The following is a 17,874-nucleotide window of genomic DNA, read 5'->3' as shown; positions in this document are numbered from 1 at the left end:
CTTTTCTCTTCTTGGAATCCGGATCCTACGTGGGTGCCCCTAATTGGCAGAGCCCAAGACACACACATGCTTGTGCTCCAGCGGCAAGGGAGGCTGGGAAATGAGTTCTGCCTTCTACCTCTCCCCTCCCCATCATCACTATTCATTTATTTGGCTTAGTTGCTCCGCAGCATGTGGGATCCTAGTTCCCTGACCAGGGATCAAACTTGCATTCCCCACATTGCAAGATGGATTCTTGACCACTGGACCACCACGGAAGGCCTGTTGTCTATCCTTTGAGTCATGAGGCTCAGTGGCCACAGCATGACAGCAATCTGACATTTTTGATTCTAGAAATCTTAATGTGCCACCTTTGGACCAAACCAAACTCTGAAGTGCATTAGAATTGCTTGGAAAGCTTGTCAAAAATAGATGCCTGAGCTCCAACCAAAATCTCTGATGCTGCTGCTAAGGCATCTATATTTTTAATAAGCTCTCAGGGGATTCTGATGAACACTGAAGCTTCAAACACACGGACCCAGAGGTTTTTGTTGTCTAAATTGGTCCACATCATGCTTGTTCAACTACCACCCTCATTCCCCTAAATGCAGGTATTACCCAGTTCTGATATATGCTGACCTGAAGATGCAATCCTTCTGGGCATTGAGACGCACTAATTAACAAGAATATAAATGTGACTTTTTTTTTTTTTAAAAAAAGCTCTTTATGATTAGCTGGTAAAAGGAAATTCTCTGAACCCATCTTTTCACATTATTATCTTAGAAGCACCACCGTATAACGAGTGGGTCAACTAACATAAGCTGATGGGGTTGAATCCTCATCTTGTCTTTATTGACACATTTGACTGCCAAACATTTTTAACTCTAAGAGTCTCATTTTCCAACTATGACAATTTTATTACCAGTGTATAAGGCTGTTGGAAAGAAAAAAAGACTAATTTAAAAGACCATAAAATATCTAGCTAATTTGAAGACTGAAAAATGGCCACAATTTTTAGACTGATTTTTTTGGGCCAATTTCATAGAACCTGCTGTCCGAAGTAGCAAGCTCAGGTTAATGAACTGCTTTCTTAGAGTGTGATGTGTAAGGCTGAGGTATTACAGTATTATGTATTCTTAGGGGAGCAAGACATGTTGCTTTTAGCCATTACTCAAAAAGATAAAAATCATCTTAAGTTATATACATTGGCAGCTCCGTTTCTCCTTTTGTGTCCAGTGATAAAAGGAACAAGTTAATTTTTATCTCAGAGGGCTGATTATATAAAGGGAAAATTTTAGTTCTAAATACCTGATCATAAGACCTGATCAGCCAACATTAACCCATCCTGAGGAAACCCAATGGAAGTTCTATAAAAGGCTGCACAGTGGAAAGGAGGTGATTAGAGAGACTTGAAAATGAGCTTCAGAATGCTTTCCAATATTCTAGCATAGGTTCTTGACATTTTTCAGGCTTAAAGTAATCGCGTACCTTTGCTGGTTGCCATTCTTTTATATATAGCTATCTTCTATTAGCAAAGCAGAAACTGATAGCTAAAGGAAACCTGGCTAGCTTAGTTAAAATAATACTTAAGTTGCCAAAGCAGTTCCCTAAGACCTCAGAGTACTTCAGTAACATTCACTGATTAATTTCCCTGAGGAAAATAGTCACAAGGCACCCACTCTGAATTTCATCTTTAGCATCCTGCTGAGCCCACTTACCCTCTCAACGTTCTGTACTTCCAGGGTGTTCAGTGATCTCCTGAGCCCCAGGCAGCCAAGGACAGAGATCTTATAACCTAACTATTGCTCCCAGGGACCTTCTCATTTTCAAAGGGGCCCAAGAGAACACAAAGTCTAATGAAGCTGAATTCCCATTGTTAGTATAATCTTAAACCCTGCAGCAGCTGGCTGATAAGATATTTGAAGAATGAAAATGTTTAAGCATCAATTTATTCAGTCGAAATGATATTCCACTCTTCATAATGCAAGTATTATCAGTACTGGTGATTATAGCCATGTAACATAAAATGATTATGTTTTAAATAATATTTAATATAGGAAAGTGACTGTTATCAGGGAGAGGGGAAGGTTTACAGGGACATACATAATAAGTGGAGTGATTCTCAAACTTGACAAAGAATCATTAGAGATAATTGTTGAAAACGGAGACTTCTGACTCTAACCTCAGGTTCCCCTTCAGTAAAGGTGATTTCGGGAATCTGCATTTAAACAAGCTCCCTAGGTGACTCTGATGGAGGTGGTTCAAGGATTACAAATTAAGGCACAGATCTGTGTTCTCCAGTGCTTAAATGAAAACATTCTGTCATGTCCTGGAATTCTAAAGATTAATTGCTATCAACTGATATCTGTTGAATTAATCTGGTGCTATTTAGCTCTTAAAAAGGATGCATATAATCCTCAATAATTAGGCCTAAGAGGAGGAAAGGAACAATAATTTATAACAAATTCTGAGAAAAAAAACAAAAACAAAAATCCCAGACAGCTCTATTTAAATAATGGCAATTTTGGTAATATAGGCAGGCAGGAGTTCAATGGACTAATATTCTGATAACTGATGACCGTTATTAGTGGAGTTTCATACAGGTTTTCTCAGACCATACAGAGCAAGGTCTTAAACTCACCATATAGAGTAAGGGTCTAAGGGATGAACTCAGACATGTTTATGGAGAATTCTCGAAGGCCAGTAAGGTAGACCTTTGGTGTCAGGATCCATCAGGCCAACTCCTATGTGATGTTTATGATGTGACCAAGAGCCACTCTCTTCTGTAAGGCTCCATTTAGCTTCTAAAACCGGGGTTAAGTGCAGTTCCCTGGACTTCCTAGTATCTACTGACTCAGGGACCAATCCTGATTATATTTCTCACTGTACACCACCACACTGGTGCGATTCTTCAAACACCACAGAACTAATGCTTCAGGGTTTTGGCATGTGTGGTCAGGCTGTAAGCAGCTTTAGACAGGAAACAGGCCTCCTCCTCTCTGCAGGAGGCCTCTTTTGTCTTGTTAGTAACCTTAAACCAAGCACCGCTATGCTCTGCTCATCTCTGGCCCTAGCACATCTTTCAAATCTTTTGATCACACAATACCCTGCCTAACCTGTTCTTCCCACAGGTCAAAGAAGTAGAAACGAAAACTAAGTAATTAACAAGATGACCTGATCTCTTCCCTAGCTTCCCGTTCAGTAATCTCATGAACCAACTGGGTGAACAAGATACCATCAACAAGCCTGCACACAGTCTGTACGCAGTGGGGGATGGCAACAACTCTGACTCCCAATCTCAATGATCAACTGAGGTTACTCCCTTTTTCCTCCTAAAAACTTTCACGACTGAGTAGAATATTCAGAGGTGGTTTTAGAGGGGCACTGATTCCACTGTCTGCTCAGATCACCAGCATTCTGATTAAAAGCAACTTTCCTGAGTATTTATTTTTGACTGATGAGCAGCCAGACTTGATTTAGTAACAGGTCATTTTTTGAACTGCTAGCTTGAAAAGACCCTGATGCTGGGAAAGATTGAAGCCAGGAGGAGAAGGGGATGACAGAGGATAAGATGGTTGGATGGCATCATCGACATTATGGACAGGAGTTTGGGTAAACTCCAGGAGCTGGTGATGGTCAGGGAGGTCTGGCGTGCTGTGGTCCATGAGATCACAGAGAGTCGGACACAACTGAGTGACTGAACTGAACTGAGCTTGTCATTTTTTAGGTTTCAGCTTAAATAACATCTCTTCAGACTTTCCTTCTCTCTTTTCTCAGGTAGGATTTTCATCCTCAGTTACCTGTTGGGAGTGCCCCACGCCGTTTTCTTTGTAACACTTACTACAGTATGTGACTCCCCCCACCCAGTTTTATTGAGTAGTTGACATACATCTCCGTGTGAGTTTATGGTGGACAGCACGATGCTTTGATTTACATATTGTGAAATGACACAATAGGATCGGCTAACACCCATCTTCTCATATAGGCACAATAACATGAAAACAAGGATTCTCCTTGTGAAGATAACGTTTAGGATTTTCTCTCTTTACTTTCCTATCTACCACACAGCAGTTATTAGCAATTGGCACTTGTCATCCACCTTTACAAAGACCAGATCAGGTGCTGCTGCAGCTGCTGACCTTCAACACCCCCTGGAAGCTCAGGGTGAAGAGCAGAAATGAGGCACTCTGTGCTCTGGGGAAAACTGGCAGAACAGGTCTTCAGATAGTTATTTTCAGGAGCTGGTTTTATGAACCCAATTCTTGTATCCCCTCATGTCTAGAAAAGCACAAGAATACTCCATGGTTTTTTCCTTCATCCTCCACTGCTGCTCAGGACTGGAAGGAACCTTCGTGAGACTTGCAGAAACCTGCTGCAAAAATACACGCTTTAGTTGCACGTACTCCCCCATCACCCAAATCACCTACATACTGACCTTCCCCCCCACCTTACTGGCGCAGTCTCTCAGAGCTATCTGAAACACCATCTCCCGGGCTATAGTCCTCATAGTGCCTCAAATAAAACAACTCAAAACTCTCATGTTATGCTTTATTAAGTCAATATCATCATGTGCACTTACTTTTTAAATGACATCTTCTGCTCTCCCACTTATCACGACGCAGGGAATCTCGGTTACGCACCTGTGAACACTCTGTAGTGACTAGCACAGAACCTCCTTTCATGGACAAGGGCTACGAATGTCTGGTTCACCACTGTGTTCTTAGCACCTACAATACACCCGGGTATTTAACAAATGTTTACTGGATGTACAAGTACAATATTTCCTCAAGAAATACTTACTATAGGAAAATGATCTGAAAACTCAAAGGCTCTCTTTCCTTGATACTCTATGTCCAGATTCCTATCATTTAATGCTTAGCTTTTGTATTGCCAAGTATCTCCTCTGGTCACTTCCCCAGTTAAGGAAGAGAGAAATCCTGAGTCCTGTCTCCCTAGTAGTTTAGTTTCTGACACTATGTAATACAAAATTAGAACTTAAAAACAAAAAGCTCATTTCTCCCTGGGATTATAAAAGAATATATGGTTTCTGAAAGAATTTGAAAACTAGAAAAGGCAAACAAAACAAAACCCCCCTCAAAACAAAAAGCAAAACCCACAGAATCTCATAATTAACCAACCAAGGAAAAACCAACTGTCATATAATCTTCCAATATGCAGAACAATGAAATATTGGTTACAAAGCTAGTGTCAGCCCCTCTTGAGCCATGGTGCTCTTAAGAGCATTTCCAATTTGTCTATCTTAAGGAAATGGCAGCCCACTCCAGTGTTCTTGCCTGGAGAATCCCAGGGATGGAGGAACCTGGTGGGCTGCCGTCTATGGGGTCGCACAGAGTTGGACATGACTGAAGCAACTTAGGAAAAAAAAATGTTTCAAATAAATAGTTAATTTTTTATTTAAGGCTGAGCTATGTGGCATGAGGAATATTATTTCCCCAATCAGGGCTCAAACCAATGCCCCTTGCATTGGGAGTATGAGTCTTAACCACTGAACTGCCAGGGAAGTCCCAAATAGTTAATATTTGCAGTTATATTGGGATAATGAAAATCTGGCAAGTGAGTTGGGTTGAAAGACTTTACCCCTACAATGATCTGACTGGTTAGAATAAATCTTCACAAGACATTCTCTTTAAAAACATTGCCTGCTTCAGATAAGCTAATTAACATTAACAAATAAAGCAAAAATAAAAGGCCACAAGTTCTCAGATATAGATGCATCTTTATTCATACATAAAAAATAACACCTCAGAAATTCTTTTCTAAAAACAGTCTTTTAATCGTAAAATCAAAATGAAAAGATTGAAAGACAGGGTATAGCTTTTTAATTTTGCACACACTATAGTCACAGTAAATATTTAAGCTGCAAAAAAATATACCTCTCTAATAACAGGAAATGCATGACTTTCTGGAACTGTAGACTAAACTTACATGATGGTTTCAGAAGTCAAACTAAAAAATAAAAAATTAACATTCTCAAGTAGAAGACTTGGCATTGCTGTTATATGGGTGACTCTCTCTAGCTACTTCCCCCATGTTGATTCCTCCTCTTAGGTATGCAACTCAAGAGAGAATTTCCTTTCCCTAATACTTATCATGGCCGTGGAAAACAGGGGAAGTGAAGTGATATGGGCTCCTATAAATAGTCTAAAAACTATCTCCCATGATCACACGTTTCTAAGCAATAATGTTAACATTATCCACCCTATATAAGAGACAAAAAGTACCAAGATGTTTCAGGATCAAATAATTTATATGTAATGACTGATGATCTCTTCTGGAGTATGGAGCATGTAGGCCTTGGTACCATGTAAAGATCAACCTTATTTCTAAAAAATGTCATTACTTCAAAGAACCATAAAATGTTCAAGAGACAAATGTCAAGAAGCTGCTACACCTGAACAAGATAAAAACTTCTTAGCAAAACTGTAGCTTTTCTTTTTCTTTGGGCATAGGGATTAATTTATGATATTTTTCCCGACACAAAAAAATGTTATCTGATCAGACAACTTTATTATGGGTGTAGCTACCACCTCTCACCTTTTGTTTCCTCTGCCAATTCCCCCACTTGCTAGAGCCATTGATTTACCGGTAATGTTGGTATTATTTGAAGCATCAAAATCTGAGATGACAATTTAGAGGGTTGAACAAAAATCGTATAATTTCAGGCACAATGAACTTAAAACATCACCTTCACCAAACAGTAAAAAATGTTAAAAGTGTCTGCTTCACTCTTTGAACTTGAGTTGTTCTTTTTTCTTCTTTATTTTTAGTTTTCAAAAGAGGTCACAGTTCTACAAAATTGGGCCAAGAAGTAAAGAAAATTTAAAAGTTCTTAGAAAATGTCAACAATCCCAATTTCCTGCCAGGTGGAGCACAGACCTGATTTTTCAGGCCTTGGGCAGCTTTGAAGCGGGGAGGAGATGAAATGAAGACCACTTTTCCATCCTGTGCAAACAGCTGTTTTGTTCTTTTACTGTCAGCGTTGTTATATTGGGTTTAGTGTCTCCACAGGGCAAAAAACCTCTGGTTTGGCCTCACATTTTGTAAAACTGTCCTCAGGGTGGCGTGAAATAGCATTAGACCTGCGCTACCAGTGATGTGGTCTCTCGTGGAAAGTATCAGTATTTTCTCCCTGTTGGTGAGGTTACAGACATTCCTAGCATGATGGGAGAAACAGTAAATACAGACTATAGGAATATCCCTCTCTATTTTATGGTGAGGAAAGCAAAGCAGAAATAAGTATTCAAAGACCACATTTTTATCTTAAAAATGCCAAAAGCTTCTCAAAAATATATATATATTAGGAATTTACATGAGGATGAGGAACTAGAAAACATCTCATCAGAAGATAAAAAATTATAACAAAATCAGTGGAAGTAATAGATACTCTTCTACAGAGTTTTGTGTTCAGAAAATATCACCCACTAAAAATGACATCTTCAATCAAAAGGCAGCTCTGTTCAATTCTGCTTAGACTAGGAACCTTTCCAATTTGCTCAGGAGAAAAAAATTCATCTTTTAAACAGTAATACTCCTGAGTGGGTTACTCTTGTGGAAGGTATCATTGTATTTCTATAGTCTAAGAAGTCTAAGAAGAAAAATCTGGCCCATAATCTGACTGAATAATTTACTCAATTTTCATGAAGCCTCAATGAATGAACTAGGACTCAGAATCTTTCCCCATTAAAACCATGTGCTTCATCAAAACTAGAACACAGAACTAGCAGAACAATTGGGACTACTCTGTAAGAAAGTGTAACTTCCAGAATTTGAATTTAGGCCTAATTGTTGAGAATTTTCTGTTTAACATCTTCAGAGGCAGTGCTTGAAGCATCACAGACTTACCATCCTCCATCACGGTGGCTTTAATTACTTAATATGAGTTTGATTTTTTTAAAAAAAGTTATTCATGGTTGCTTGCAAAGATTTGTCCACAATGAATTAGCTAAAACATGTTACATATAAAAGTGGGCCAAGTCAGATCATCCCAAAGCAGTTTAAAGACTTACAAAGCTTTGGTGAAGAACACAGAGCCTGGGTCTCAGACTTCACACCATTGAAGGTTAATGGTGTGACCTCTGAAGGCATCCTCTAGGATTACTTACTAAGGTTGGAAAAATCAAAATGGTTTTCCCTTAGCACATGAAATAATGCACAGGTCCCTCTTTGTGACACCAACCAACCAACCAACCAAAAAACCCAAACCACAAAGAAAAAGCTCTGGTAGCCCAAACAAGCAAACTGCTAACAAAACAGAAAAAACCTTCACACCCTCTGTTTTCAAGTAATGTTGTCTGTTCACTGACTGCAGTTTAGAGGGAAACCAAAACAGCTTGACATTCATGGATTCACTGGGAGGATCCCACTCAGTCTCTCAGAGCAGGCTGGTGATATCTGATGGTGGGTTCGGGCTGTGGGAGAGACGCCCTGGATCGGCCTGAGCAGATCTTATGGAGCACTTGTGAGGGCGGGTGGGAGGATCCTAAAAATGATTATTTGAAGAAAAGCCCACACGTCCTCAGAAGCCAAAGACACATAAATAAAATTCTCCTCTAAAAAGACACACCAATTTTATGTTTTCACTTGATTTTAAAGGATGCTCAGAACAAGGTAAATCTTTTTGTTTTTTTTTTAGACTAAAGTCATCCTCTAATTTTAAGAAACTCAAAAGAAAGGAATAAAAGTGGACAGACAGAAAAAAAAGAGTATTCTTCAACTCTTCTTCATTGCACAGGGAAATCCCCCTGAAGTAAGAATAAGAAAATTCAGTAAGTCAGAAAATAATTCTCATCTGAACAGTATTTTCCCTTAAAGCCACACTTTAATACTGATGTAGGTTTCATCCAATTAAAAATCACAAAGATTTTAAGATGCAACCTTAGCTTTTAGGCAATCACCATTATGAACACTTGTCAGTTTGTGCTATGTATAAGTGATATAATGGCTTAACATGTTTCAAAAGCAAGGAACATCTTCTGTGATCTTATTTAATAACATAAGAAAATTGCTAAGAAACCTCATTCTTTAATAAAGCATGCATATTTACTGAAGCTTCAAATCACACTTTTCTTTGCTGCTTCTCACAAATGAAAAGCTTTTATTTCAGCATTCTGAATAGTAATGCCCTGTTAGTTATTATCAGGACAAGTCTACCTTCCCAGGATAACATATTTTTTATTCCACAAGGCTGAATTTTCAAAATTCACACTCATTTAGAAAAAAAAAAATCTGTAGGTTTATAATCTACTTTATTATAAAAGGAAATCAATTTTTACAGTTATAGGTAACAGTATTTAGAAAAAAATTATCAATATGAAAATACACCTTACTAATAGATACTTACTTATAAAAACATATTGCCTTTGCCATGTGAAAACCTGCTGTTTAGTTCTCTAGATTTCTTTATCAAGGCTTTTTTCTGAGCTTCATCAAACCGATGAACTTTGAGATCTGTATCACGGTCAAATGGTATTCTCTCTTGGGGCTTATTTTTATCTTCAGCAGCCTTATTCTTTAATTTTTTATGATGAATGTCCATAAGAGATTCTGACCTTTTTGATTCCTGGGGAGAGCAAGACGGCAGAAATAAAAATCTTAGTTTGGATACATCATTGGCAGAATATAATAATCATGAAATAAAATAATGAATTAGTAGTGGTGAACATTAAGGAAGGCTATTTACAAACCCCAATTGTTTTTCTTCTTTTTTAAAAAAATTTTTATTACTTTTATTTATTTGGCTGTGCTAGGTATTAGTTGTGGCATGTGGGATCTAGTTCCCTGATTAGGGATTGAAGCCAGGCCCCCTGCATTGGGAGCACAGAGTCTTAGCCCCGGGACCACCAGGGAAGTCCCCTTCTTGTTTTTAATACTTAAAAAAATTATTTTTGGCTGTGCTGGGTCTTCTTCACTGCACGAGGACTTTCTCTAGTTACGGCAGGCGGGGGCCACTCCCGATGTGCAGTGTGAGGGCTTCTGAAGTGGCCTCTCCTGCGGCAGGGCATGGGCTCCAGCATACGGGCTTCAGGAGCTGCGGCTCTCGGGCTCTAGAGCATGCGTTCAGCAGCTGTGGTGCACAGGCTCAGCTGCTCTGTGCCTTGCAGCATCTTCCTGGGCCAAGGACTGAACCCATGTCCCCTGCATTGGCAGGTGGATTCTTAACCCCTGGACCACCAGGGAAGTCCCTCAGTGGTTTTTCTAAATCCAAGACAGCATCTCTGAAGAAAATATGTATCAGAGGCGAATTCAATTCAACCAAAATAAAGGTATCTATGAACGCATGCCACATGATCAAAAAAGGACAAGGTGGACATGAACCTAATGTTTAAATAACCATCATGCAAAGCATCGTATGACGAGTCAGTGTTAATGGGCGATAAAGGAGCAATTACTTTCTCTCTTGGGAGCCTGATTAAAGCTTCATGGACGTGCTGGTCCACGAAGCCTCTGTAGGTAGAAAGGAAAAGACAGGCACCGCCAGGCTGAAGCGAAAGCACACTCAAAGCAGAAAAACAACAGCACAGAGATGACAAAGCCCAAGGCTGGTGCAGGTAAAGTGCATGGTGCTGGCACAGACTGTGTGCCAAGAGAGCTTCTGCCCCTTTCAGCCTTCCTTATCGCCCTCATTTTCTTTCTTTTCAGCTGGGGAAGGTGCTCACATTTTTTTAAAAAAATTGAAGTATAGCTGACTTATAGTATGACGTTAGTCTCACATTTTCAAATATATCTAGGAGGATGAGGTTTGAGCAGAGGCAACTGGTTTTATAAATTAGAGATTCATCACAGACCTTTTGGTATTAGTTAAAGGACAAGACAGAGTAGCCCTGGATTGGAGGAGCAGGCTGTGAGATGCGGGAGTAGGTGCAGGCAGTACAGACCAGGGGGTGTGTGTGTGTGTGTGTGTGTGTGTGTGTGTGTGTGTGTGTGTGTGTGTGTGTGTGTGTGTGTGTGTGTGTGTGTGTGTGTGTGTGTGTGTGTGTGTAGGTGCAGGCAGTACAGACCAGGGTGTGTGTGTGTGTGTGTGTGTGTGTGTGTGTAGGTGCAGGCAGTACAGACCAGGGTGTGTGTGTGTGTGTGTGTGTGTGTGTGTGTAGGTGCAGGCAGTACAGACCAGGGTGTGTGTGTGTGTGTGTGTGTGTGTGTGTGTGTGTGTGTGTGTAGGTGCAGGCAGTACAGACCAGGGTGTGTGTGTGTGTGTGTGTGTGTGTGTGTGTGTAGGTGCAGGCAGTACAGACCAGGGTGTGTGTGTGTGTGTGTGTGTGTGTGTGTGTGTGTGTGTGTGTAGGTGCAGGCAGTACAGACCAGGGTGTGTGTGTGTGTGTGTGTGTGTGTGTGTGTGTGTGTGTGTAGGTGCAGGCAGTACAGACCAGGGTGTGTGTGTGTGTGTGTGTGTGTGTGTGTGTGTGTGTAGGTACAGGCAGTACAGACCAGCTGTGTGTGTGTGCGTGTGTGTGTGTGTGTGCGGGAGTACGTGCAGGCAGTACAGACCATGTGTGTGTGTGTGCGTGTGTGTGTGTGTGTGATGCGGGAGTAGGTGCAGGCAGTACAGACCAGCTGTGTGTGTGTGTGTGTCTGTGTGTGTGTGATGTGGGAGTAGGTGCAGGCAGTACAGACCAGCTGTGTGTGTGTGCGTGTGTGTGTGTGTGTGTGTGTGTGTGATGCGGGAGTAGGTGCAGGCAGTACAGACCAGCTGTGTGTGTGTGCGTGTGTGTGTGATGCGGGAGTAGGTGCAGGCAGGACAGACCAGCTGTGTGTGTGTGTGTGTGTGTGTGTGTGTCTGTGTCTGTGTGATGTGGGAGTAGGTGCAGGCAGTACAGACCAGCTGTGTGTGTGTGCGTGTGTGTGTGATGCGGGAGTAGGTGCAGGCAGTACAGACCAGCTGTGTGTGTGTGTGTGTGTGTGTGTGTGTACTGAAGGGTACTGAAGGCATGGGGAATTTCAACGTTCTCTAGCTGTGATTCTCAGCTTCTTCATGTAGCCTCACTTAAAACGGACTCGCCTGATAATGCATCTTGTGAGGCTGTCTACCCTTTTATTACAGCCCTTTTCCATTTAATGAAGGAGAGGCCTTTCAGAATCTTATTAGCAAACACTGTCTTGGGCAGCAAGGCTCCAGAGCATCAAATAAGAAACCCTGCAATACTGGTATGAACGAAACTTCTAATCAAGGAACCGTAAACCCAGGAGGCTTTGTGCTATTTTGTGTGACAAACATAATTTCTCTTAAAGAGTGTAATATCCTTTTGGAATGGTATTTCTGCTGCTGCTGGAATGTTTCTGAATTCAGATACATTGCAGAACGGGACAATGAAAGACAGGGCAAGTTTTGCTTAACAACCACCTCTCTTCCAGACCCTGTCTCCTGTCAGAGAATATATTTGAGAGCAAAGACATGAAGAGAACTCAGTGAAAGCAAAATAACTGGTAAGAAATGCTGAAGGCGGCAGCATCTTATTTCATTAGAAGACAAATTCATGGCACCTACCCACCTACGGTACAATTCAGGAGTGTCACAGAAATGATCATAATCATATTTATTTGAACAGAGAAATGAAGTCAGACTTTTTCACAGAAAGTCAGCCTCACTTGTCTGATTTGACAATGAGATCTGACTTTGTCAACTAGGTTATATGGTTATTTCCTATAAACTTAGCTCTAGCTGGATGCTATAATAGTTAAGTATTTATTTAAATTAGCACTATTTCCAACTTCTCAATCCCTCTCATTTCATACATTGGTCATTTCATACATCTTTAGGAAACAAACTGATTTGCAAGTTAAGTGCTTTCTAAGTCTTTATTTTTAATGAAATTGGAGGTAAAAAGAATCAAATATTGCTAAGAAAAAATAACCTATCAATACACATAGCATGGAGAAACAGTTAAGAACATAAGCGTGGAATTTGGAAAAATCAGAGTAGCAATGATGGTGCTGACACTTTCAACACTTGTTGATCACAGGCAAGTAATTTATGTCTAAGTTTCTCAGCTGTAAAATAATAAATCCTAGTAGCAATAATGTCCAAATATTTGGATGAGGTAGGAGTTAGGTCATCTAAAGAATACAAAGGATTTAGTACCGTATTGGGGTATGTAAGAATCAGTCAATAAATGTTAAGTATTCAATTTACTGAGCATTTACTATATTGTAATCTGGACAACATCTAAATTTATAATCAATATAAATTAAATGTTATTATTGCCATTATGCGGATTCGGAAAGAGACTGAGGAAGTCAGGGCACTACAGTCCTTCCTATTCCTGTTCGCCCCGCCCTTCAGTATCCAGTAGGGGGCAATGCTGCCAGCTTGTACCCTTTGGAAAAAGATGGAAACAGCCCTCAGCTGAGAAGTTACTAAATGTCAAGCTGTTCTAATTGCAAAAGGAAAAAAAGGGGCTGATGTGAAAAACAAAATCAAAGTTGAGACAGACTGAAAGTACAGATATCATTAATAATAATTTTTTGTTAATAGATCATTCTGAGGTTTAAGTAAATAAACAGAAAGTGTTTAAAGAACTGAACGACATCATGATAATGAACCGTGTTCCATTCTTACCCACTGCTATATGTGAACATGGTTTCCTAACTCTTAACCATAGACTCTTAACTGTACAAATGAACAAACTAAAGAACATATTTGATGTTGAAATCTGTCTTATTCTAGCAGTAAGTAACATTCGTCAAAAGACCAGAAAGTAACTGGAGAAAAGGTCTTTCATTAAGATACTAAGTTTACATTTGTACTTTTGACATTTAATAATTATAAAAATCTGAGATATGTTTATACTGTTTGATCAACTGAATTTACAACTTAATCCAAAAGGAAAGAAAAGTGTAAACATTTAGACTTTAGATACAGGAAATTAAAAACCTTTTGGTTTCAGTTTATGTGCATAGATTTGCTGAAGTGAAATATGACTTATCAAGTATAATCATAAAAGACTTTCAAGCGTAAAAGTGAATTCCATTAAGATAAAATTTGTGGCATAAGAAAAATGAATTTATGTATTCAAGGAGAAAAAAGGATGAAATAAAATTTCCAACTGTTAAGGAAGAGCTTGTTCATACATATTTTTAAAGAATAATAATAGATAAGTTTCTAAGGCATTTGGATTCCATTTGAAACACTGAAAAGAATAATAAAACAAGCTATAAATTGTATCTCTGCAAACTATTGAAACTTATAATGACATCCAAACTATTTTTGGATGTCCAGGAGAAGTTTTCTGAGGGGACAATACTCAGTAAATACTGAGTAAAAATACTTGAAAGGCCATCTCTCTCCACCCTTGACTGGTTGAAAAGAATAACAGATTCCTGAGCCAGCGAATCAAAATTGCCACCGTGGCTCTCAGGAACCTGTGCTGTGAAAATCCACCAGGTTCTCACACAGGTGTCCCGTAAAAACAGATGGTTCTGGGTGGTGGTTCGGTATTAACAGAGGGGAAAAGAGAATGGAAAGCACAGGAGTAGGGTTAATCTGAGGATGGAGAACTATAATGGAGAATAAATATAATTGTATGTGTACATAGAAATGTAAAATATTTATGCTGTGAAATTTAATCTTTTAGTGCAATTTCTCCACATTTTCCCTCCCTTCTTCCACTAATGAGATAATACTTCACTAATGAGACAGTAAGGCTGAAGGCAGACAGGCTATCAAGAGCTGGATGGGAAAGACTGAAGGTTTAAGAAAGAGCTGGAGGGAACAGACAGCAGAGTCTGGAGAAGCTGTGAGGAGCGCTAGAAGTCCTGCTGGTACTTCCTAGAGCTGGCGCTGAGGAAAGCAGTCTACGCTGATGGGCGAAACTGCAGAAGGCAACAAAAAGCGAACACAGATGGAGAAGGAAAAATGGTCAGTTTCCACTGACCGATCCCCTGAAGTAGTAAACTGAACACCAAGAAAGACAGAGGAATACATTAAGCCGCTAGACTATTACAGTCAGTTCACACAATTCAAGTGGACTGTTGTTATGATAAAAGAAATGAGCTGTGATATCAGTTTGTTTCAGGCGCACTGTCTACCTGGTTTAGCACATTTGCACACTGTGACTGACACAGAGGACCGAACTTACAAGTAAGTAATAAAAACATCTAGAAGCAGTTAGTTCGTAGAAAATCACACCAAAAGCCAACTCATGTGAGATCAATTTGCTAAACGACCAGTTTGTTGATTTGCCAAACTTAATTTAACAAAACGTGTATGTTTTATACTAATTTGTAAAAAGCTAGGGCAATTAATTTTGAATGTGACAGTTTCTCAGAAGCTTTAGAAAATTCATGCTAAGATTCTAACTGTTTGGTTTTTCTTTTGCCTTCCTGTGCTTAGTCGCTCAGTCACGTCCGACTCTTGCCTTCATGGTCATATTTTATAAAGATTGTTCAATTTATCAATACTAGGAGGTGGTTCAGTCTGAAAACGATATTAATATTTCGAAAGGTAGGTCTCATAAGTAACCAAAATTTCACGATAAGACTCAAACCCTAATTTTTTGGAAACATTTTAAAGTAAACTGCAGACATCATTACATGTTCTATATTTGTTTACACTGTTTTCTTTTAAAGTAATTTACATAGAATGAAATGTGCAAATCTTAACACTGCATCCACTGAGCTTTGCAACTTGAACTCCTAGCAATATGTGGGACGTATTTCCATCACTGCAGAAGCTCTGCCTGTTCCTTTCTCGTCCATCTCCACACTCCCGCTCCAACAACAACTATTCTGATTTTTTTCCACCACAGACACATTTTGCTTATTGTGGGGCTTCATATAAATGGAATCATACAGTGGTACATGTGTATGAAATCTCGGGTATGACTCCCTGCATTGAGATTAATCCACAATGTTGCATGTATTTGTAATTTGTTCCTTTTTATTGCCAAGTATTTCATCATATATACACTCCCCCTCGCCCCCCCTGCTTACTGATAGATACCTGGGCTTGTCAAAGAAATTAGCTGTTATGAATAAAGTTCCTATGAAGATTCCTACAGAAGTCTTTTTAAGGCTATTGTTTGAGTGAAGCACTCTCAAGTCTGTGAATACTTTGTTAACTATATTTTTTAATGCTTATAGAACTTTTCATAAACTAATGCACTGGGAACAGAAGGTAATTTTCCTCAACACCTGAATACCTTTCAGGAGCTGAAGGGTTCAGTGGTTTATTTATTCTTTGAGTGAATTACCAGTTTTTTTTGCTGTTTTCTTTTTTTTTAAGATGAGTAAGAGACAACTACAAAAATAATTTGCCCAATGAAACCTGTTTTCAAATTTAAATTGAACCGTATTTTAAAGCTTCATACTTTTATTTAAATCTTTACATCAAATATTCCAAATTGGCTTGTATTTAGAAATGTATGAATTGGGATCTCTAGGAGTTAATAGGGCTCTTTCTTTCTGATCATGTGCTACCCATCTCCAGGAACTGAATTTCTGATATATGATTCAAGCAGAAAATGAACTGGGGTGGGACGGTTTGGGAGAATGGCATTGAGACATGTATATTATCATATGTGAAATGAATTGCCAGTCCAGGGTCGATGCACGAGACAGGGTGCTCGGGGCTGGTGCACTGGGATGACCCAGAGGGATGGGATGGGGAGGGAGTTGGGAGGGGGGTTCAGGATGGGGAACACATGTACACCCGTGGTGGATTCATGTGAATGTATGGCAAAACCAATACAATATTGTAAAGTAATTAGCCTCCAATTAAAATAAATAAATTAAAAAAAAACAAACTAAAACTAAAAAAAAAAAAACAACCTGAAAATATTAAGAGATGCATTAAAAAAGCCCACACAAGGATTATACATATATGTGTGTATATATATGTACACAGCAGAATATTTTTCAGAACAGATGTATAGAAAAAGATGAGATGAAATGAAAAACATATAAAAGAAAGAGAAACAAAAAAAAAGAGAAAAAATGAGAAGAGCATTAAAAGATGGATATAAAAAAAGAAAGGCTATGCATTTTATTCTCTAACATACATTGTATGAGGATACTTGCTCAGCCAATCTCTTATCCCTTCCTGACAGTATACAGTCTTCATCCTTCTTACTGAATGACTTTCTTGCTTCTTGCATCTCCTGAGGAATGAACAGATAACACATTACGGACATATTATCAGGAAAAAATGAACAAGAAGTATCATTTTAATTGAGACTGAGTGACAGGAGACTAGAGAAAGCCAGGCCTGCTGGTCCTCTCCCCACTGGAAATGGCCATGTCCTTGGGAAAGGGTCTGTGTCTCCTACTCTAACACTGTCCTGAGAACAAGGGAAAAGCCCACAAAACCCCATCCAATCAACTAACTGGACTTTACCAAACTCAGAGACGAGTCTGGCAAACGGTAATAAAATGAAGAAGAGAAAACAAGGCTTAAGAAGAAATCTGATATTACTGTTTTCAAAACCAGGAAAAGCGCTCTTGAGGGAAAAAAAAAAAAAAGAAAGAAACAAAAGGGGCATAGAAAAATGAAAACAAAACTATCTTCAGTCACAGAAGACATATATGAGTGTCAATGTAGAAAACTCCACAGAGTCTATTAAACAACTCTTAGCATTAATAAGCAAGTACAGCAAAGCTGGGGCTCCCCAGGTGGCTCAGTGGTTAAGAATCCGCCTGCTGATGCTGGAGACAGAGGAAGTGTGGATTTGATCCCTGGGTCAGGAGGATCCCCTGGAGAAGGAATGGGCAACCCACTCTAGTATTCTTGCCTGGAGAATCCCATGGACAGAGGAGCCCAATGGGCTACTGACCATGGGGTCGCAAAGAGTTGGACATGACTGAGCAGACACAGACGCGCAGCAAAGCTGTAGGATACCAGGCCAACAAGCAAAACAGACCAGCAAGGAACAATTAGAATCTGAA

At 39.5% G+C, this 17,874-nt stretch overlaps 1 protein-coding gene across 3 annotated transcripts in view; it reads right to left on the bottom strand.

Annotated features, from left to right (window-relative positions):
* Positions 1–8,690: 8,690 nt before the first annotated feature.
* The window catches only part of GPALPP1 (GPALPP motifs containing 1), a 29,076-nt gene continuing 19,892 nt past the window's right edge, over positions 8,691–17,874 (bottom strand). For 2 of the 3 annotated variants that reach the window (XM_068984604.1, XM_068984605.1), the window contains exons 7-9: positions 16,992–17,090; positions 9,341–9,559; positions 8,691–8,741 (exon numbers count right to left, since the gene is read on the bottom strand). In XM_068984604.1, coding sequence (XP_068840705.1) covers positions 9,341–9,559; positions 16,992–17,090 — 318 coding nt within the window. In that variant the 3' untranslated portion in view covers positions 8,691–8,741. The remainder of the gene's footprint in view (positions 8,742–9,340; positions 9,560–16,991; positions 17,091–17,874) is intronic. The other variant, XM_068984606.1, reaches the window with a different exon arrangement.

This window comes from Capricornis sumatraensis, chromosome 12 (assembly GCF_032405125.1).
Source record: "Capricornis sumatraensis isolate serow.1 chromosome 12, serow.2, whole genome shotgun sequence".
NCBI classification, from domain to species: Eukaryota; Metazoa; Chordata; class Mammalia; order Artiodactyla; family Bovidae; genus Capricornis; species Capricornis sumatraensis.
Note: the sequence above shows the minus strand (reverse complement) of the source record. Positions and strands in the feature narration are given on the sequence as shown.